This window comes from Lates calcarifer, linkage group LG13, assembly GCF_001640805.2.
Source record: "Lates calcarifer isolate ASB-BC8 linkage group LG13, TLL_Latcal_v3, whole genome shotgun sequence".
Taxonomy (NCBI): Eukaryota; Metazoa; Chordata; class Actinopteri; family Centropomidae; genus Lates; species Lates calcarifer.
In genome coordinates, this window is record NC_066845.1 from 23,609,311 (window position 1) to 23,631,409 (window position 22,099).

Sequence of the window (22,099 nt, forward strand, 5' to 3'; positions counted from 1 at the left end):
CATACTTTCGACCATGTAATGTAGCTGTTCCACCCAAGCCAAACTACAGCTAATCACAGGCCAAACAGAGGGATAAATAAACAGAAGAAGCAAACCTATTACAGGGATTTAAAGGATTTTCTGTAAGTGTAAATAAATGCAGCATGAGGATTTTGGACTGCGTGATCCGGTCTAATCTAGTCTGGGCTCCTAAATCTGGCACTGCTCGTAAAAATATTAAATATCGATGTACCTATTGTGGCAGTAGCTAAGCTGACCTTTAACATCAGTTTTGATTTACAGAGAAAATGTCTTTATCCTGATATTTTCTGGCAGGTTTTTTCTTATTTTGGTAAACTTGCCCTTCAACAAAGCTGCTCTCATGTATCTGGTTTATATTTTTTGGCTGAGGTTGCCGTCTTGGTTTTCCCTCTCTGCAAGGCACGACTTCCCACGCGTGTTTTTACCCTCGGTGATTTCATATTCTATTTTGACACCATCCATTTTAATGTATTCTGTGATGGGACTGCTTTTCTCAGACACTGCCACTGTAGCTCTCTCCCTTCTTTTCTTGTGTTTTTTTTCCCCAGCGTAGTTCAAGGAAGTGATGCGCATCAGATGCAGACAACACTGCCAGAGATGTTGTGATTTATTCATTATTTTCAGTTTCTTCTTGTGTTTTTTTAAAGCTTATCTAAAGCAGCATATCATACATTGCTGAGTCTGTGCCTGGATTTGTCTTCACTGTCAGCTGTTAGACACCGGGGAGAAAAATATAAAGAGGGGTGGAATTGAAAATGTCTCCTGTTTTGTTTACAGCAGATTCGAACAGGATGAATGCTTCTGTGTTTCTTCAGGTTGTGACAAATGGGAATTGATTTGAAATGCTGCTTTCAGAGGATGTTTATTTTGTAGTGGGTATTGATATTTTACAAAGCTTTTCTTTTTATTTTCTAGCAGAGGAAATACATTTTTGATATATTTCAACATGTCTAAGAGGAAGAGAAAAAAACTGGCTTTACTACATGATTTAACACTGCTGTAATTACTGCTTTAATTATCAGTATTATCAGAGTACCCTTCTTATATCCGTCAAACAGGCAGGGTCATGACTAGGAGCGAAAGATTTCCAGTAAATTTCTGGAAACTGGTAATTTTGGTAATATTTTATGGTTGATGCTGGATAAATGACTAGAAACAGGCTAGATGAATAGATGAACTCTCCACAGTCAGATGCTAAATCAAACTGTAACTTACAAACAGGAAACTGGCACAAGAAACAGCGTCACAGTTTAGCTAGCTAGCACCATGACAGCTAGCCTGTTAAATTGTCAGTGAAATGGTGTTAGCTAGCTTATATTGCTGGCTAGCTAGCTAGCACAGTGCAGGGTAGAAATTCAACTGAATTTGCAATCTAGTTGTTTTAACCAAGATATGCTGCAAGATGTTTTTTTCTTTCAACTACATTTAAGTTCCCTGTTATAGCCTGACCTGCAAATTAGCTAATTTCCAGTTTATTCCCTTTCATTCCCATTAATTCCCATATATTCCCATGTAAATTTCCAACTTGGAAATTCCCAGAATTTCGCAACCCTGGTGATGATGACAAAAACAGCAAGTTAGACCCCTTTTCCATCGATGCTAATAGTTTGCTATGCTAACAGCAGTCAGTTGAGCATGTGGCTGGCTCTCCTCCTGCTATTCACCTTTGTTCAACTTTGACTGAGTGGATGATCACAGTCAGCCCATTGCAATTTATTTTCAAATTGGGCATTTAATCACACACTAAAACTGCTTGCACACATGCACTGCAAACCTGAAATTTTCTAGACATTCTACATTATTATGTGTGAATGCAATTGTCCGAATCAGTCGCACCGCACATTAACCGGACTTTAACTGGACTGCCAGAGCCTTGAAATCTAAATGTAAAGTGAATGTACCTTTAAGAACAAGTTCCCCGCCTGTGTAGCTTTCTCATCCTCCTGTATCTGTGAGATTATGTGTTTGTACATGCCAGTAAACATGTAAACACATTATTGTATACTGACACCCTTGTGGTATAAACAGAAATGTATGCACTTCAGTTGTATGCGTGAGGGTCTGTCATCCAGACCTCCATGGTCTTGCAGCAGGCCTTCACATCCACATTCCTCCTGTAGTACATCCAGCCTTTAATAATGCATGTCCTCCAGCTCCTCCTGGGGGGTAGGGAATCCTTTTTCTGTTATTCTTCCACTTGATATAAACCTTCATAAAATATTCTGCTGAGTAACTTCTGTCAGCTCCAGACTCCAGACAGTTTTTTTGACAGGATAGCCTGAAGATTCGAGACCAAAAACATCTTAAATCTTTTGTAGGAAAATACATTATTGAAGCCTACACATCCAGTTTCTTTTCTTCACCATTTGTCATCTGTTTTGAACTGAAAACTCCTCTTTCCTTTTTTTTTTTATCCAGTATGGCAGAACTCCACTGCACCTGGCTGCCAACAACGGGAGCCTCGAGGTGGTTCGTCACCTCTGCCTGGCCGGAGCCAACATCGACGCCGTCACCAACGTAAGTAGCTTCACACGCTGTATTACATAATGTATCCTGACTGTAGCTTATCTCAGACACCGCAGGTGAGTGTGAGAGCAGGTTTTTCTTTCCACCATTTCAGTGAAATCTAGCAGGGCCTCTTGGCATTTTGATTAATTATACTCTGCTCTCAGTGGAGCTGGGTGCATTAGCATGCATAGAGGATTTGCCACCATGACAGATTGCCCTGTATCTATCTTCCTGGGGGATGTCACATGATTCAATGAAGTGGATATGAAGCATACATGACATAACTCATATAATGAACACAAACTTCAAGCATCTCTGTCTCTATTTGTTCAAACAATGGCTTATTTGTACGGTGAGTTGTCCATTTTCTGCTTGAGCTGCAGAGCAAATCACCTCTCACTTCTTACACTTAATAAAAGCAGAAAAGCTGATGGTGGCTTTTTTAGCTCAAACAGGATTTAATCTGCAGAAATTCATTATAAAACTCCCCTCCTGATACTCAGCTGCACTTCTTTTTTCTCTCCAGTCTCTGCCTCTCTAGGTTTAAAGCTTAAAAACCTTAATGTGTTTCTCCTTTTTATTATTGAAATTGATTTAACCTCTTGAACCCTGACACTCGTCTCTAAATTTCCCTGTAAGTAGCTTCAAATTTTCCCATTTTTTCACAGTCAACAGTGTTTTCATCCTGTTTGACCACTTCTTTTAAGCTCTATATCACTCATTCATAAGCTGGCTGAAATATTCAAACCCACAGTGGCGAAGTTGTGGCTTCATCATTAAATCAAATTAAACGTTATAATTGTCCTGTTAAATATTTGGTACTCATTTGTGTAATATTCAGCCAAGAATATCTAGAAGCTTCAAGATCTTCACTGGAAATTAAAATAAATGTCTTAATAACATCTTGATCTAATTTTTTAAAGATTCTATATGTTTAATTTTACGTTAAGTAAAATATGTATTTTGAAAATAAATACTGTTTATATGTCATATCTTAAAAAAGATATATATGTTATTTTTATTTGCAATTTTTGGATTATTTCTTAATAATTTTCCAATAAATGACCTGTTCGAAATATACATATAACTTGACACTAATTATAGATTAAATCTAACTGAATATATATTTATTATTCATTTATTTTTGTAAACACATATTTTAAGTTATTTTATATTTTTAAAAAATGAAAACTAATGTTAGACTATAAGAAACAACATAATGATTGTTTACGTGTCTTTAAGTAAACTATATTTCACAGAGATGTTTCTGCAGAGTCTGAGCAGCAGATGAAATGTTCAGGGCTCCAGCAGCCGCAGGCAAAGAGCTTTTATCAAACAGAGAGCAACAGACTTGGTACGAGGAGTCAGAGACCAGATTCAGTCATTTTATCTAGATATGAGTGTGTTTGACCTCAGAGACGGTTGGGAGTCCAATGGAGTACAATGATCTTTAAATGCTGAACACAAAGCCAGTTTTTCAGCTGCACCACGCTCTCACCTCTCTGTAATGGAGAATTTTAAAACCTCAGCTCCAGCAGTTGATATTTTCTCCAGGCTTTTCTAAAATGAATCATGACTGATTTTTCTTTTTTGTTCTCCGTGTTCTTGTTCTTGTCTGGAACTGAATTTCTTTTTCTTGATTTGGAAAACGTCTTGGCCTGGTTTGAAATCCTAATCATCTTTAAGTCTATTTTTTTTCCATAAAATCATCTAAAGCTTCTCTTCTGAAACACATAATTTTAGACGCCGGATATTTGATTAACGTTTGTTTAGAAAGTGGAAATAAGCATCAAATCAAATCTCAACTGGGGTATTTTCTGACTTATTTTATGTTGTAGAGTAAAACGTGAAAATGTCTTGAGCTTGTGTTAAAACCACAGACAAAAACCCACTGACTTTTGGAGGAGGGAACTGTTATCGCTAAAATGCTAACTTACTTCCAGGTTTTAGGACTCACTCCTGCCCCACTTTATTGCTGTCTTGATAACGCACCCTTGAAATAACAATAAAAATACTGCCGTCGACTTCAGACCAGGTTTTTTAACGGTCAGTCACACAGTAGCTTTCCGAACGTGACCACACCTCATTTTGAGCCTGACACGCCCATGGATGCTTAGATGGACGCAAGTGCATTTCGTGTCTGAAACTAGCAGAGACATTTGGCACAGAGCTTGAATTTAAATAGGATCCAAATAATTCAAACTATTTATATTGGCTCCACTGCCAGGCATCCCACACTGAGGTTTCTCCTCTTTCTGCGTTCTCTACCTGTTAATATTGTATGACAGCTGCTGTATACATGTTTAATCTGGACAGCGCATACCGAGATGTATAATTCATCGTCCAGTGGCCCTGCAGTCAGTGGTTTGTGGAGCAGTGTGAGGGGGGGAGGCCTTATTTATTTGATCTTAAGAGGAGATACTACAGACGATCTAATATTCATCCCCAGTTTCGTGTCAAACACAACACCAGCCGTTCATCTGTCGCTGCCAAGCATCAGTAGTAATAATCGTGACACCCCGCCATCTGTATGAGCGGCACAGTCTCATGAATTTGTTCACAGATTAAATCACACTAAGTGGTCAATTTTTGGTTCAAGATGCACTTCATTTACATTCACATCTCTGACATTTAGCTGATCCAAACAACTTAAATGTCAGCGTGCTTGTGCTCTTATAATATGCTGTGACCTTATCAGAGAGGCATTTTAGAGAAAGAAATACTGAAACTAAGAAAATAAAGCTGGGAAACATACTGCTGAGGCGTCAGATTAAAAGAGTGTTCTGTATTGATCCCTCCAACAATTAGCGTCCTTTCATAACAAGGGTAAGTGAGTATCCTTTGCTGTAATTCCATGTAGAAGTAGGAAGCAGTTTGTGGGCGTTTCAGGCTGTCGATGCAGTTTTTCTCCCTGTGGTGCAGCAGCCAGAGCCGGACACTGACAGATGGCTGAGTTATAGTGAAAGAGACATGAAAGTTGTCGGGACTGTGGTGTTTCTGTGTCAGTGTGTTGAGGAGAAAATGGAGAGAGAGGGTGACGAATTAGGGCAGTTCTGGAGCTGGACAGAGGGGAAAGAATAAGAGTGCATGTACAGACTCTGTAGCTGTAGTTAATCTACTGGATACAGCCCTGATACTGCAGTGTTTAAAGGTGAAGTAGAGGTCAAAATAGAGGCTGAACCCAGTATATAGCCTGATATACGAGGTACAATCAAAAAGTTCTGAGACTGTGGTTATAACAAGCCAAAACCGTACCTGATTTAATCTGGTCCACATTCCCTTCAAAGTAGTCAGCGATACACCACTCCCAGTGCTCTGGCCTCTGTTCTACCTGCAACTCGCCCTGGATCTCCTCCACTGCCTCAAAATGGCGAGCCCTCAGCTTCAGTTTCATTTTGGGCAAAAGAAAGAAGTCCCATCGAACCAAATCCATCATCCATCTGCTTCATGGTGGAATAGCAAACGCACACACCTGCAGGTTGTCACAAAATGTAACACAGGTCCAGATGTTTATTATGCGACATAACTCTGAATACTGACTCACAACAGTTATTGCTACCAGGCTGCACTCAGTCTCAGTCTCAGAACTTTTTGATTGCAGCTTTTTGTGCAATTAATCTGCTGGGTTTTTTTTTTTATGAATGTTTTGTATATAAAATGTCAGAAAATAATAAAAACCCTGTCAGAATTTCTTGAGGTGACATCTTTAAATGTCATGTTTTGTCTGACAAATGGTCCAAATCCCAAAGATATTTAGTAGAAAAAGTCCTCTCATTTGAGAAGCTGGAACTATGAATTTTTTGGCACTTTTGCCTTAAAAAAAAAAACAAAAGGACGAAAATTATCCTTTGATTATCAAAGTAGTTATTTGAATTTTCTGTCATTGCAGCACTATAAGACATGTTAAAAACAACAACATAAAACAAAACATATTCATATATTTAATAATGCACAAACTGTATCTACTGGTATAAACAAATCAAAGTCAGAAATTATATATTTTGGTTAGCTGCTGAACTCACCCTGGCACATTTACACTGATGTTGTTAAATGTCAGTGTTAATTAATGTGAACTGCCCCCTTTGAATAAATTAATAAATAGAATAAATAATAAATAACCTGCATGACAGGTTGATGACTCTTTTACCATCGACTGCACTTGGAGAGAAAGCTAAAGGAAATGTAAGGGATAATCTGTTTGCTCAAGATTTCTCATGCATATATTTATCCCTCTCTTTCTTTTTCTTTTTTCTCTCTCAGGATGGAAAGACAGCGGAGGATTTGGCTTCTACTGATCAGCATGAACACATAGTTTCATTATTGGGCAAGCTTAAAAAGGTAAAAAAAAAAAAGGGACATAGACATCCTTAACTTAATCAGTAACAAAGTATGTGATTTCTTCATAACATTTCTGTTTAAATGGAAAAAGAAAAGACCTGAACTCTGCATTACGTAAAAGCAGGTTTCACAAACACTCATCGCACACGGTCTATTTCAGTGCTGAGGTGTGGAGAGAGACGTTTTCCAGCAGGAATGTGTTAGATTTCAGCATAGCCTCCATTTTTAGACCATGTGGCAGCACTTTACACATGCAGGTAGAAATGGATGATATACTTTACCAGCAGTGTATGAAACATTTTCAGGCTCCTTTATCTAAAAGGCTTTTATTAAATCCTGAAGAGAAGGTACTCAGGCCATGAGTATTTGGGCAATTTTACATTCAGTTTCAAGTTTTAGCTTTAATTTGAGTTGGCTCACGTCAGTATAGAAAGAACTGTTTGGGAGATATCGGCCTTTTAACACATAGTCTAGCAACTGGAGCACATGACACTTGACCTTTCATTCACACAACCTTTTGAAACCTTTTGAGTGTAATCTTTTGAAAACGTTGTTCTTGGGAAAACTGTGATGACACTGCCCCTCCTCGCACATGGTTGTTATGTTTTCAGGCCTGGCGTTTGTTTTTCAGATTAGTGTGAACGTGCAACTTTTTTTAAACGCAAAGGAAAACCACCTCTTCTCTGTATGATTATGATTGTTATCCTGCTGAATGATGAAATGTTGTCCCGTGAAATCATCGATGGGTTCAGCTCAAGCCATAATAAAACCACCGCCATGTTGGACAGATGAGGTGGTGGCTTTGGCGTCATGCGCTGTTCCTTTTTTCCCTCACACTTTCCTCTTTACATCAGGTTTATTTTTGTTTCATCATCTTTGTTCCTGAACTCTGCAACCTCTCCTTTCTGTTTCTGAGACTTACCCAGAGTTTGCATCCTGTGGTGAATCCTCTGAGGTTTCACCACCTCATGACGTCTTCTCTTGATCGCTGACGAGGAAACATGGAGGCCTGTATCCTGGAGAGCTTTCTTGTTCTTGCGTTCTGTTTTCCATTTTCTAGTTTTCCTGTGCACATCTGCTTTTTAAGAACAACCTTCAATATCTCTCTGACATATTTGTGCTTTATTATCATCATCTTCCTCACCTGCACAGTCACTTCATCATTCCTCACACTGACAAACAAGCACAACTCAATCAAAATGGTGGTAATGGTGGTAGTACCCAAGTGTCCAATTACTTTTTAATCCTTGCAACTTGTGCACAATAAATTGAAAGGGCACACAGTTCTTCTTCTACTCATTTTAGATGAATTCAGCACTTTAATGTAGTCATTTATTTTATTTCAGATTGAATGTACTGAAGCACAGAGCATGACGAGCAAGAAATGTGCAGCTGTCCAAATCCTTAATCCAGAATGACTTTAAGTACGTCGAGTGTATTGAACGAACCTGTTGGGCTTCACTGTCTTTGCTCAAAGGCTCTTTAATAAGACAGGACACATACCATAGTGATCAAAGCTGAAACCCTCCAGTTACATGACATCCAGCTTTTTCCTACACTCTTCCCCCTCCAGAGGTGTACAGTCCAGTGCTCCCAGTCTGAATCCAGTCACAACCACTGAACCACACAGACTTTTTTTTTTTTTTTTTTACCTAAAGCTAAATGTTACCGACTTCTCCTCTGATCCGCTTTTTCCAGAAAACCCGCTGAGATTCAGTGCAGAGCGTGAAAACATGAAAGCAGCAACTGTGAAAACAGTCATCCTCTGCATATGCTGGGCTAATTTAAGACACTTTGGCACACGGATGAACGAAAAGACTGACTTCTCAAGAACCCGGGGGGGGAGAGGGGGGTCTCTCCTGTTCCACAAAGTTCAACAAAATATATTTCAAAGGGAAAGGTATTGTGTTTTGCTCAGATGTGAATCACACTTATTGAAATTAGAAACTTTTATTTATTGAATGCGTTAACGTAACCCAGGTGGGAGTATGGAGTGCTTTCAGATCCCACACAACCACTCACAGCATTTGAGGCCACTTCTGATATATGACTCATCTATTGGATGGTTAAAAAAAAAGTGTCTTACATGTTAACAAATGTTAGCAGCTGAATTGGCAGAATTACAGCAGGGTACAGAGGAGGCATCTGTCTTTGGGAATAGCTTTTGTTGTTTATAGATCTGATTGTATAACGTGCTGTAGATAAAAATAATTAATCATGGTTACATGAAATAGGATGATTTACCTATTTCAGCTGCTGTTTGTTACCATCATGATCCATTTAAATGTTGTTAACTTTGTGTGTGTTGTTTTTACTTTTTGATATCGTTAGACATGTTTTAAAGGTGCTATATGTAAGTTTATGCTATCGCTACATAGCTAACGTTAGCATTAGCATCTATTTACTTACCCGTCTAGAAAACTGAAATGCCTCAACAATTTTCAAATACATTTTTGTGAAATTTTGTACAGTTGTTTGTGGTGTCAAGAGGATGAATTGTAATGATTACATTTTCCTCTTGCCATGAATTTATTGTCAAGAAATCTGATACAGACATTCAGGTTCCCCGTCAGGATCATTTGCAGTCATTTGCATCTGGCGATCACTTTATTTTTCATCTAGCGCCATCATCAGGTTTGAATTTCTGTTGGAATGATGATGGACACCACAAATGTTTGTACAAAATTTCACAACAATCTTCTCCAATAGTTGTAGAGATATTTCAGTCTGGACCAAAGTGGTGGACCTTTGAGTTTAGTGCTAATTGGCAAATGTGCTAGCTAGCATTGCTGTAGACCTGTTCTTATTTTGTGGCACTTGTTGATTACTTACTTGAATCATAAAACTAGCATGTTACGCTCCAACAAAATTAAACAAAAAAATTTGGTTGTACAATAGGTCAGGAACCTCTGATCTAATAAAAATGTGATACTCTGATGGTGTGATTCAAAAAAAATCATCTACAGTCTGTTTCTGGAGACTAGAGATCTGTTCGCAGTGCCTGGAGGAAAACTGAAACTTTGGCGAATGTCAAACCTCACACAGCTGTTTGTTCACTGTTGGTGGTTGACATATAAACAAACAGGGGAAGTACTGAAAGCGCTACTCGTGTGTTTGAAGAAGATACAGTATGTGGAACGAACTCTGATAAATTGACATCTGTCGTCAGATTTTTGGGAGCTCCTTGAACTGAAAACGTGGGAGTTGATGCCATAGAGTTGATAAATGTGCTTTTCAATGTGACCTGAGCTGTCAGTGGCTTTTTAATAAATCCTCCTCTTCCTCTGTGGTGTTTTCAGGACAACCACAAACTGAACTATATCCAGCAGCTGCGGCCCACTCAGACCGTCCAGCCCAGGATCAAGCTGAAGCTGTTCGGACACTCCGGAGCCGGGAAGAGCACCCTGCTGGAGTCCCTGAAATGCGGCATCCTGCGCAGCTTCTTCAGGAGGAGGAGGACACGCATGACCAACGCCGCCCGCCACCCCAACTCCCCCATCAACTCCAAACCCGCCGGTAGGTAATGGAACAGATCTGAGGGAAGCTGTGATAATCCTGCACAAGATTAAGCCTCCAGTTCACCTGCCACGCACCAGAATTATTTATTCCGCCAAAACAAGCCAGAATAATTAATTTGCCAGTCACGTTATTGCATAGCAACAGCATTAATTTAATGCTTGTTCCCTTTCATCCATTATTCATCTAGGTCATGCAGCAGTTCTCCTGTTTTCAAGAGATTTTGAAGCATGAAAACAATAAATTCCAGTTAACTACAACTTGATTTCTTATTTTTGTGAGTTCCAGTTTTAGCACAGCGCCATTATAACAGGTAGAAATGATGGTTAAAGTTATGAAAATAAGACACTAGATAAAATAAAATAAGATCAGAAGCAGCCAATCAGAAGCCTGTTATTTTTTCTTTCAGAGGACTTGTGTATTCATCATAATCACATGAAATATGATCCCATAATTACAAAAGAAAGATGAATGTGAGATAAGTTTTAAGTTTTCTTCCTTTGGGCTTCTGTAGATTTTGGTTAATGGTGGGTCCAGGAGACCCAGCTGAGGTCGATGAAACCTCAGCTTGTGTTCAAATGGGAAAAGTTTTCTTTCTCCTTCCTGTAGCTCTTCTTTCTTGAGCCATAGAAAAGGATATCAGTTCCATAGCATAAATACAGTTTGCTATATCTACCCACTCTTGTATTATGGGATTGTTCAGGAAGCAGCCAGTGTCTTTTTTACAAGCAGATATCAGGACACCTTGCCTGAAAATCGACATTTTCTAAATATCAAGTAGAAAAGCTGCACAGTATTTTCACTGAAATGTAAAGTTTAGGTCGGCAGAAACTGAAAAATAATGCAAATTGCTTTTAAAAACCTGTATGGGGAATCAAGAAAAATGGTTTAACTGTCAGCTTTTGTGCAGAAACATCAGTAAATTAAACTTTCTTGAGCGACAGTTCCCTGACATGTTCAGCTCACACTCACACTCTTGGCCTTCAATCCTCCTCTGTGTTTGCACTCTTATCTTCCCTCCCTCCCTCACACATGCACACCATTGTGTCTCCTTTACCCGGCTCTGTGTTGCGGCGCTCGGAGCCATTACCTCCCAGACAGACGCGATGCTCCGCTCAGATAATGGTCAGTTACGTCGAGCTGTATAGCGTTACCGATCCCATCCTCTCTCTATACTATCAGGAAATCTGCAGCCTCTGTCAGAGCTGAACGAGGGAGGGCGGAGGGGGGTGTAGAAAAGAGCTTTTTCTCTCTTTGTATCAATTCTAGCTGAATTCAGTAACAGCCTTTTATTGACTTTGTTGTTGTAACTGCAGCAGTACATGACACGAGTCCACAGCGGCTGAGAGTGGAACAAGTGCCGTCACGATGTTCGTTTGTCTGGTTTTGAGATTTCTATTCAGACAGCATTGATTTTATACCTTTACAAGCCCAGTGAAAGTCCAAATGTAGCATGCTGAATGCATTTTTACTTTCGTCCAGCGTCAATATTTGTGACTTTATGATGCTGTCGGACGCAAAACAAAACTTGACACCTGAAGGTATTCTGCACCGTGCATCGATTTCTGGCCTTAAATAAAAACACAGAGCGCTGAACACTGAAGATAACGCAGTCTAAGATTGCTGGTTTTCATTTTCTGACATTTATGAATCAGCTTCTCTTTTAAGACTCATCATGAAGAGAAAATGTGTTGACACAGACATATGAGCATCTCTGAAGTCCAGCCCTGCAGCAGCTGTTATTAAAAAATATGGCATCAAGTCAGTTTTCCTCACCCTTTTCCAGAGATGTCTCAAAACAACAAGTGAGAGCCAGCTGTCGTTTTACACTGTTTTACATGAATCACCAGACTTTTCCCTAAAAGATGCATAGTACAGGTCATTTTTACCACAGTTTAAGTGATCAGAGTGCAAGAAAGTCTGACTTATCTGTGGCAAAAGTTCCCTTTTCCCTTCTACTTATGTCTGCAGTTGTTTTGTTGCAGGGTGCTTTCACGCCAAGCACGCTTGAAATACTTCAACTCAAGCATGTGTCCTCTTTTAAGTCCTGTATGTTTGGTTCGGTGAGAAACTCCATGATTGATTAGGACTGAAAACATAAACCAGCTGAAAAAGGAAGTGACCACAAACAACATTTTGCAGATGGATTTCCAGTTCTTCCTCATGCTCAGCAAGAATTTATTATTATATAAAGTGACAGGTTGCAAAAAAATACATTGTGAAGCCATGTGGTTTCTGTTTTCAGGTCTGATTATGTCAAAATATGGTTGTATGGACAAAAACAATCAGAAAAAGACCTTCTCTGACTGCAGTTCAAGACAACAAGAGAAAGAAAACAAACTGTAGGTGTGGTCCTACTCCGTGTCAAAGAAAATCCAAATGTTATGTCTGCATCGTGGATTTATTTGCAGTAGAACAGCACCCCCGTGTGTTAGTGTGTAATTATTGGGTGGAAAATAAGACTGTGGATGCTCGTGTGTTTAGAGAAACAGGACAACTGGACTGGTCTGCACTGGAATATTCACATGTTCACTAAGATACATGATGAGATACGAGGACAGTTTAGTGTTTGTTGTATTTAGTTCTAATCAGGTCAAATATATTTTATTTAAATGACCAAAAATTACAATTTTCACTCAAGGGGCTTCGAGTCTTTGCAGCAAACAACACCTTCCATCCTCGGACCTTTGATTCAGATAAAGTTAATTTTCCCTAAAAGCCTCAGGAAGAGCAACAGGAGAGGGATCTCTCTTCCAGGATGGACAGACATGCAGTATATACTCAAATATGTCCAGTTTCTCCTTAAAGAGAGAGCAGGAAAACAACCTGCTCTCTGCCTTTATAACATTTAATTCTTAAAAAGATACTATAGCTTGATTTATTTTTTATTTTACCATTTTCATGGCATTCTGGGCAGAGAGGAAAATCCCTAAAAAGAGCATTTAAGTAAAGAAACACCAAAACTTTACAGCAGAGATGCTTACAACAATAATAATCTTTACAATTTACAAAAAATAAACATAAAACAGTTAAAAATAATAAGAAAAAATCAATCAAAAACAATAATAAGTAGCTTTAAATAATAGAATTTATTCATATTTTGGAGAATCAAACACTGTCTGTTTCTGATGCAGATTTTCTTTTTAGAAAAGACGGATATAATTTGAATATATTGTCAAGTTGTTTTCCATCCTCACGTCTTTTCCTCTGTGTTTTAGTGTCAGTGAGCATTTCCAACCTGTACCCGGGCTGTGAGAACGTGAGCGTTCGGAGTCGCAGCATGATGTTCGAGCCCAGCCTCACCAAAGGCGTCCTGGAGGTCTTCTCCCCCGTCCACAACGCTCTGTCCGCTGCTGACGAACAGGCCACGAAGGCTATCGACATCCAGCACGCCAACATCCACGGTGAGAACCGGAGACGCTTGAACATCACACAGGAAACTCTTTGGCTTCCGATGGTTAAACATCTCGTGTCGCTTGTTTCCCTCTCTGCAGGTGTGGGGGATTTCAGCGTGTGGGAGTTTTCAGGGAACCCGGTCTACTACTGCTCCTACGACTACTTTGCAGCCAACGATGTCACGGCGATCCACCTGGTCCTGTTCAGCCTGGAGGAGCCGTACGAGACCCAGCTGGGCCACATCACCTACTGGCTGAACCTGCTGAAAGCCCTCACCCTGCCCCAGGACAACATCGGTGAGGAGTATTGTACAATGAATTATTGTCATGTAAACTGTAAACTGTGTCTTAAATTTAATTTGTTTGAACCCTGCAGAAACCCTGATTAGTGAACCAATAAATAAGTGGGTTTTAAAATAGGATTCATCCTAAAATACACTCAGCTATTTGAGGTTATTGACCGGATTTACTCGACCAGAAACTGCTGTTTTATTGCTCTGTTCAAAGCCGCCACACTCCATTTACAAAAACCAGGAATTTTACCTCACAGAAGACAGGAGCTGCTTCTCAGTTAGTCAGTTTGTGTTATTGTGGGGTATTTTTACTTATATGAAGTAAAGTCACACAATAACACAAACAAACTAACAGATTGAGGCAGAAGTAAGCAGCAACTCCCATGTTCTGCAAGGTTAAATTCCTGTTTTTGTCAATGGAGTCTGGTAGCAGTATATGGCGACGTTTCTGGACGATCTTACTCTTTAATAAACAGGTCTGTCTCTGTAAGAAGACAGAGCTTCAGATGCTCTGACTGTGTGTCTTGTCCTGTGTCTCTCCAGCTTTCGGAGGTCGGATCCAGCAGCCTCTTGTGGTCGTCCTGGTGGCGACGCACGCCGACCTCGCCGACGTCCCCAGAGCTTTCTCTGGAGAGTTCAGCTACGACAAGGAGAGACCACTTCTCAAGGAAGTCAGGAACAGGTTGGGATTTTATTTACTAGAATAATAATCTGATTTATAGCAGGTAAAGCAAAGTTTGTCTCTGTCAAACAGTCAGTAATCCTGTGAAGATATTTACCTTTTTAAAACGTGTGTTTGTTTGTTTGTTTGTTTTCAGGTTTGGGAACGACCTGCAGGTCAGTGACAAGCTGTTTGTGATGGACGCCGGAGCCTCCAACTCCAAAGACATGAAGCTGCTGAGGAGTCACCTGCAGGAGCTTCGCGCCAACATCATCTCTGTGAGCTCGTCTTTCCCTCTCTACGTCTGATTACTTTTACGTGGTTAAAAACGAGTGTCTTTATGGGGACAACACTGAATCTACAATCCACTTCTTCGTTACAGAGGTGTAGTCCCATGACGCTGTTGTCGGAGCGTTTGCTGACCACTCTGCCGTCCTGGAGGAAGCTGAGCGGACCAAACCAGCTGACGTCATGGCAGCAGTTTGTCAGCGACGTCCAGGAGCACATCAACCCTCTGGTCAGCCAGGATCACCTCCGCACGCTGGCCCTGCAGCTGCACAGCATGGGAGAGGTGAGGGTTTGTTTTGTTCTGGCTTCAAACCACACTGTGCAGTAAGAAAACGGAATAATAATCATCTGTTTTTTGGTGGCGTGAGAGCAACACACTGAACGCTTCCCAAACTGAAGAGCTCACACATACGATATTAACTATAAAATTAACTGAAATATATGTTCAAAATCTGTCATTTTAGCCTCATAAATAAGAATAAAAAGATCTTGTTGGATGACGGTGCTGAGAAACTAACATGACATTAACAAACAAATAAAATTGCTAGATGCAGCGTATGTGCTCTATAAAGTGTCTCCAGCTGTGAACTGAGTTGACCCGTCTCTCCTCTATCAGTTATCTGTAATGTTTGTGACAGTTATTACTCGCCTCCAGCTCCCACTGCAACTGTAACTGTACTTTTTCCATAGTCTTTTCTTTTTCTACATGAATTTTCCATTAAAAAGAGTCCACAAACTCCCATCAACACGTCTTCCCTCTCATCGAAAAAACCTCACAATAGAAAATATACTTTTAAATAACCGGTGTGCTCCTGTTTAAGGGAAAACATGTCTCATCTCCAGCAGTTCACCAGACTACCACCAGGGTGCACTGTTTCCTCAGCTTTGTTTTTATCTGAAAAGAAAAAACTCTGCAGCAGGAACATGTTGTTTCTCTGTTTATTTACCAGAATGACTCAGCTCAGGAAACAAATTGAGGAACTGTTCAGAGTACTCTAAAATCTGACTAAATCTGACTTCATATTTTTGTTTTTATTTTGTTTTGTATGTTTTGTCAACATGTTTCACCACATTAAACTCTTCCACGTCTTCCTGAATGTCTTTGTCCTCCCCCCACCACCTTTCGTCCTTTATTTCCTCCCCCCACCACAGATCAACATCATGCAGAGTGAGACGGTTCAGGATGTCGTTCTGCTGGAGCCTCGCTGGCTCTGCAGCAGCGTCCTCGGCAAGCTGCTCTCCGTGGAGACGCCCAAGGCCATCCACCACTACAGGGGGCGCTACAGGCTGGAGGAGGTGCAGGCGCTGGCTCCCGAGAGCGACGTGGACGAGCTGCTGCAGATTCTGGACGCCATGGACGTCTGCGCCCGCGACGTCACCAACCCTTCCATGGTGGACGTCCCCGCGCTCATCAAGACGAACGGCCTCCACCGCTCCTGGACCGAAGAAGAGGAGGAGGAGTCGCTGATCTACGGCGGGGTACGACTCGTCCCCGCCGAGCACCTTACCCCGTTCCCCTGCGGCCTGTTTCACAAACTGCAGGTGAACCTGTGTCGCTGGAGCCACCAGCAGAAGCCCGAGGAGGAGAGCGGGGAGGATATCGACGGAGATATCCACCTGTGGACGAACGGCGCCAAGGTGAGCCAGGCGGGAGTGGAGGCCATGATCCTGCTGGTCAACCACGGCCAGGGGTTGGAGATTCAGGTGCGAGGACACGACTCAGAGCGGGCCAAGTGCTACACCCTGTTGGACACCATCTGCAGTATAACGGAGAACCTGCTGGCCTCCACGCTCCCCGGACTGCTCACCGCCAAATACTACCTGAGTCCCCAGCAGCTGCGGGAACACCACGCCCCCATCATGATCTACCAACCCAAAGATTTCTTCCGGGCCCAAGTCCAACGGGAAACTTCTCTCACCAACACCATGGGCGGCTACCGGGAGAGCTTCAGTAGCATCCTGTCGTTCGGCTGCGCTGAGGTTTACCAGCAGGGGATTCTGGGAACGGACATCCACATATCGGACGTGCCCCTGCTGGCTCGCAGGAAGCTCTGCCGCATGCTGGACCCTCCCGACGCTCTGGGGAAAGACTGGTGCCTGCTGGCCATGAACCTCGGCCTCACGGACTTGGTGGCCAAGCACAGCAACGGGACTCCAAACGGCACCCCCGAGCTGGACTCCTCAAACCCGGACTCCCAGCAGGGGGCGGCGCTGCTGCTGCAGCCCAGCCCGACGGCAGCTCTGCTGCAGGAGTGGAGCGGGCGACCGGACAGCACGGTCGGCGTGCTCATGGCCAAACTGAGGGAGCTCGGCCGCCGAGACGCCGCCGACTTCCTGCTCAAAGCTTCGCCCGTCTTCAGGGTCAACATGGAGGCGGTGGGAGGGGCCACCAACGGCTACCCGCCCACCTGCAACGGAGGCACGTCCTACAACTCCATCAGCTCCGTCATATCCCGCTGAACCGAACGGGGTCGGATCGTCGGTGTGAAGTTGACAGACTCGAACAAGTGCAATCGTTACCGGAGAGTCCAGCTGCTCGCTCTTCAATCACTCCATTATTAAGTCGCGAACACGCGAGCCAGATGTTGTGTCTGTGCTCTCCACACCTGTACAGCTGACCTTTTTCCTTCCCACTATGAATGTTGTGAAAGAACTGAACATCCTGAGCTCCAAAGAGGAATCCCGCGCTTTTATTTTCTTCTTAATCTCGTTGTGCTGCTGTTTTTTAAGAGCCCTCCTGCTCCTACTTGTACGCCCCAAGTCTCACTCCTCTCACAGTCGGAAAGTTAGGAAACATGACGGAGTGGACGTGGTTTAAAAAGACGGCAGTCTCATGAATGGACCTTTTTCATATCCACCTTGTACATGAAGAAGGCTGCCATTTTTACCCACTCCATCCACCACAGTAACAGATAATAATAACAATAATATCTCCCTCTTTGCTTCTGTTTTACTGATGTAACATTTGGCCGTTCAGCTTAGCGTTTAACTAATTAACAGCATTTTTCAGAGAGTGCCTTTGTGGCCTTCTACCTCCCTAAAGAGCACAAATAGTCTTGTTATAAAAACAATAGTTCTTTCCAAACATTTAAAGAACTGTGCCTTGTCGATGCTAATAGTAAAAATTAATTTCAATCAAGCAAGCAAGAAGCTCGGCTCATTCTGCAAAGTTTTGAGATTTGAATTTCACTGGAAAAGAACAAAACAAACATGCGACTGTTTAATATTTGGGAGTCGTCTCGTTTTAAATTCAGTGTGGAGTCGATGTGACGCTCTGTGGAAACTGTAGGGTCAAAGGGAAACTATTTCATTCATGTTTAATCAGTGTGTCTGTGGGTTTTTACAGATAACCTTCTCAAAGTATTATCCCTTCATTCATCCATCCAACAACACCAATGTTTCGTTTATTAATTCTGTAACGCTTCATTTTACACGTCTGTTGTTTCCTAATAATTTCTTGAAAGTTTCCTGGAAAGAACCTTGTAGCTTGGTGCTAATTACGGCGTTAATTGCTCCATTTAAACCTCAGTGAATATTTATTACTCATTCAATTGTTATTGGAAACTTTATTCTTCATTTACAGTTATTTTCTTTGTAGACTTGCCAGCTTAGTATTTAGTGATAACTGGAAATGCACCTACTGATTTCTATTTGACAGTAAAATGATTAATTAAGGGGCTTATAAAATAAAGTATTACCATTATTTTTTGGGTAAATCTTTATTTTATAAGTCCAGAATTTCCTAATAATTTTCAGGGAGTTTTTCTCGGCTTGTTAGTATTTTGACTTGAACTTCGGTTATTTACAAAGCAACTAATTCTTTATCTCTGTAGCGTCTCTTTGTCAAACATCATAATTTCTGACATGCAGAGTGTAGCTAGCTTACATTTTGTGCGAGAATATGTCTTTTTAAATAGAATTATTCTCTCTTTCTTCAAATTATAATCACAAGTTTAACAAATTTAGGCAGATCAGAGTATTACTGTCGCATTTCAGAGATTTCTGAACCAAAAACACTGCTATGAACAGCAATATAAATTTACATTTTGGGTCTTGGTCGTAACTTTCATACTCTCAGACACAAGTGAAAGAGGTTTGTTATGTTTGTTATGTAAAGAAAAAACCTTGTTCTTATTTGAGTTTATTTGAAGCGTAGCGACTGAACTCTGTCCATATTTTCCCACCAAAACACATCGTCCTTTCCAGGAACCTCCATAAACATGTTACGCTTACATATCAACTCCTTTTCTAAAAGACTGTTAGGAAACTGTAAAATGAAATGTTACTCTAAATGTTTTACACAAAGGGAACTGTAGCCATTTTTACAGAGAGAGGAGAGTTTTTTCCTGAAGTACAGTGTCTTATCGAAGGCGTTGATCCTTCCAGAACCTACATTTATTGGCTGTAGTGGGTCACACAGCGTTAATGTTAAAAATCGTCATGGCTGACAGGGTGAAGCTCAGCGCTGATGGGTCAGAGTCCCAAACCGTGTGCTCAGACTATTTGATTCTGAAAAGAAAGTGCCACCAAGATGTTAAAAACAAACCTAAAGAAAGGTGAATTTTGTAATTTGGTTGATTTCTAACCTTTTCTACCAGGCTAAGAGGAAATGTATTGTACCTAGAGCCATCAAACACACCTGACACTGCACCTTTTCAACGCTTCAAAGTCAGCAATCAAGTTACCGTCCGCGGCGTCGAGAGTTTCGCTCGGAGGCGTCGACGCTGTTTCTGTCTCAGCTTCTCTGAGTATCGCTGTCAGTGTTGGTCGACCGTGCGTGGCTTCACATCTTCCTTTCAGTTTTGTCTTTTTTATAACACGAAGCTGGAGCCTGGCTCGGTCAGCAAAAGCAGGGGAGGAAGAATAAAACAAAAAGAAGAAGAAGGAGGAGGAGGAGGCATGAAGTTAGTATTTTTCGCTGAAAAAGGCCAAAGGCTGCTGATGACAGAAATGTCCTAAGAAAAGCATTTTCACCTTGTGTAAGCTTGTGTTTTATAAAGTTTATGACCTGACGTGGACCTGAAAATTCAGCATGTATGTGTTGATGTTTGGAAAAGAGTCTTTCATTCCTTAAAAGTTAAACTTTGTGGATGTGAAGGAGGCGATTTTCAGGACACTGTCTGATAGAAAGAGATGAGCTCTGTGCCAGTATTTCCTGTCTGCTTTACTTTACTTCCTCCAGTGTTACCATCTGTTCACAGAGATAAAAACAAGACTTTAAAAGACTATTTAATACTTCTCTCACTATTTTTGTCTCAGCCTGAACTTGCCAATTGACACAGCAGGCTTCCAGCTGTGGTGTAAATACTTCGAGGCCCGTTTCCTCGACTTCATCCTCTCTGTCTTTTTTGCCCAAATATGTTGATTACAACCAGGCAAAATGAATGTACCACACATTTTTTCCTAAGAAGTAAAAACAATAACGATAAAACTCCAACATGTGTACAAAAACATGATGAAATGAAATGTCCCAAACTGATAATAAACTTTTTTTTCTTGTGTTATTGAAGCTTTTAATCGTTGCCAATGTCGTGTGCCTAAAACACACTCGCTTTCATTCCTCCTGTTATTGCCTTTGTAGAGAAAACAAGCTGAGAAGTAAAGGGAAGTGAATATTATGTTTTTCTTGTTTCACGAAATGAGGCACTTTTTGTTGTTTGTGTAAAAGCTGAGAATCAAGTTTGTCTCCATTTTTATTTCCCGGATGGTTCTGCTTCTGCGAGTCCAACGGAAACACGAGGATTTAAAGGTTTTCCTGTGTGTTTCTGTTTGACGACGAGAGACAAACTCAATATTTTTCCACCCTCCTCCTCTCCCCTCTGAGACTCGGATCTAATCGCCACATTGCACAAGTCTTTTGTCGCTATTTATGTTACGTTCTTTAAGCATGTCTTGGAATGCCATGTTCTTAGTACTTCTGACACTTTATAGTGTAATACATTTTATAATAAATTCTTTACCTAATATAATCGTCTCTGTCCTGCTTGAAGAGATAACAGTCAGACGCAGACACCGCAGCAGATAATCCTTAATTAATCTGTTAGAATTAACAGATTAACAGTTTTACAGCAGGAGTTTGCAACAAAGAGGCCCTAAGATGACAAACTTTTCTGTTATCTTTGCCCTTTTTCTTGCAAATTACCGAATAATCAAAGAAAAAAATTCAAGTAAAACAAAGGGAGAAAGTCACTCGACTGGTTTTACAGCACAAAACAGGAAGAGGGCGCTGTTCTCCTGTTACGACCACAGCTAACATTTACAGAACAAGTGCTGGAGATGAGGTCGAGAGAAAAATCACTTTTTGTTTTAATTCAAATAGATTTTGATATTTTTAAGGTTCACAAAAATATGTTTGATATTATTTTCCAGCTGTTTCTCAACCTGGGAATCAGCAAAGTGCTTCCACAAGGGGTTAAAGGATAAATCATGGGGTCACAAAATGATTAAAGGGACAACAAGGTGACAGAAAAACATGTTTATACTACAATAAACAGCTTATTTCTCCATTTGTGAATTACCACTGAATTTTATCTCTCTGGGTGTTCAAGTTGCAACCTCAACACTTGAGCAACTGGTGACGGAGAGTTTACGAGTTGCTGTTTCTACATTTTAAAGGTTAACAAACGTTTGGGATGTCTGGTTTTACCACACAAAACAGGAAGAGGGCACCGCTCTCCTGTTACAGACACAGCTAACATTTACACAACAGATGCAAGAGAAAAAACACTTTCATTTATTATATAACTTAATGGTATTGTCTCTGTTTTAACTTAAAGGATAGTTTGATTATTTTCAGCTTCCTGAGGTGATTAAAAGTAAACAGAGAAAACATGGTTAAGCTACAAGAAATTGCTTATTTTTCCAGCTTTTGCTCAAACCTGTGCTTCTTTATTTGTGAATTACCAGATCATTTTATCTCCCCAGGTATTAAGGTCACAACTGTAACACTTGGGCAGCTGGTAGATGTAGATGTTTTTATATTTTAGGGGGTTAACAAGTCAAATATGTTGTTTCTATGGCACTAAACAGGTAGAGGGCGCTGTTCTTTCATTTCAGAACAGGTGCTGAGGACAAAGGTC

The 22,099-nt window shown here is 40.9% G+C and overlaps 1 protein-coding gene across 1 annotated transcript in view; it reads left to right on the forward strand.

The window, feature by feature from the left end:
• dapk1 (death-associated protein kinase 1) overlaps positions 1 to 20,524 on the forward strand; it is an 82,980-nt gene extending 62,456 nt beyond the window's left edge. Inside the window, exons 18-26 of the mRNA XM_018669115.2 lie at positions 2,440 to 2,538; positions 6,790 to 6,867; positions 10,167 to 10,383; positions 13,602 to 13,787; positions 13,878 to 14,075; positions 14,615 to 14,753; positions 14,890 to 15,010; positions 15,115 to 15,303; positions 16,173 to 20,524. Coding sequence (XP_018524631.1) covers positions 2,440 to 2,538; positions 6,790 to 6,867; positions 10,167 to 10,383; positions 13,602 to 13,787; positions 13,878 to 14,075; positions 14,615 to 14,753; positions 14,890 to 15,010; positions 15,115 to 15,303; positions 16,173 to 17,480 — 2,535 coding nt within the window. The 3' untranslated portion in view covers positions 17,481 to 20,524. The remainder of the gene's footprint in view (positions 1 to 2,439; positions 2,539 to 6,789; positions 6,868 to 10,166; positions 10,384 to 13,601; positions 13,788 to 13,877; positions 14,076 to 14,614; positions 14,754 to 14,889; positions 15,011 to 15,114; positions 15,304 to 16,172) is intronic.
• The last annotated feature ends 1,575 nt before the right edge of the window (positions 20,525 to 22,099 follow it).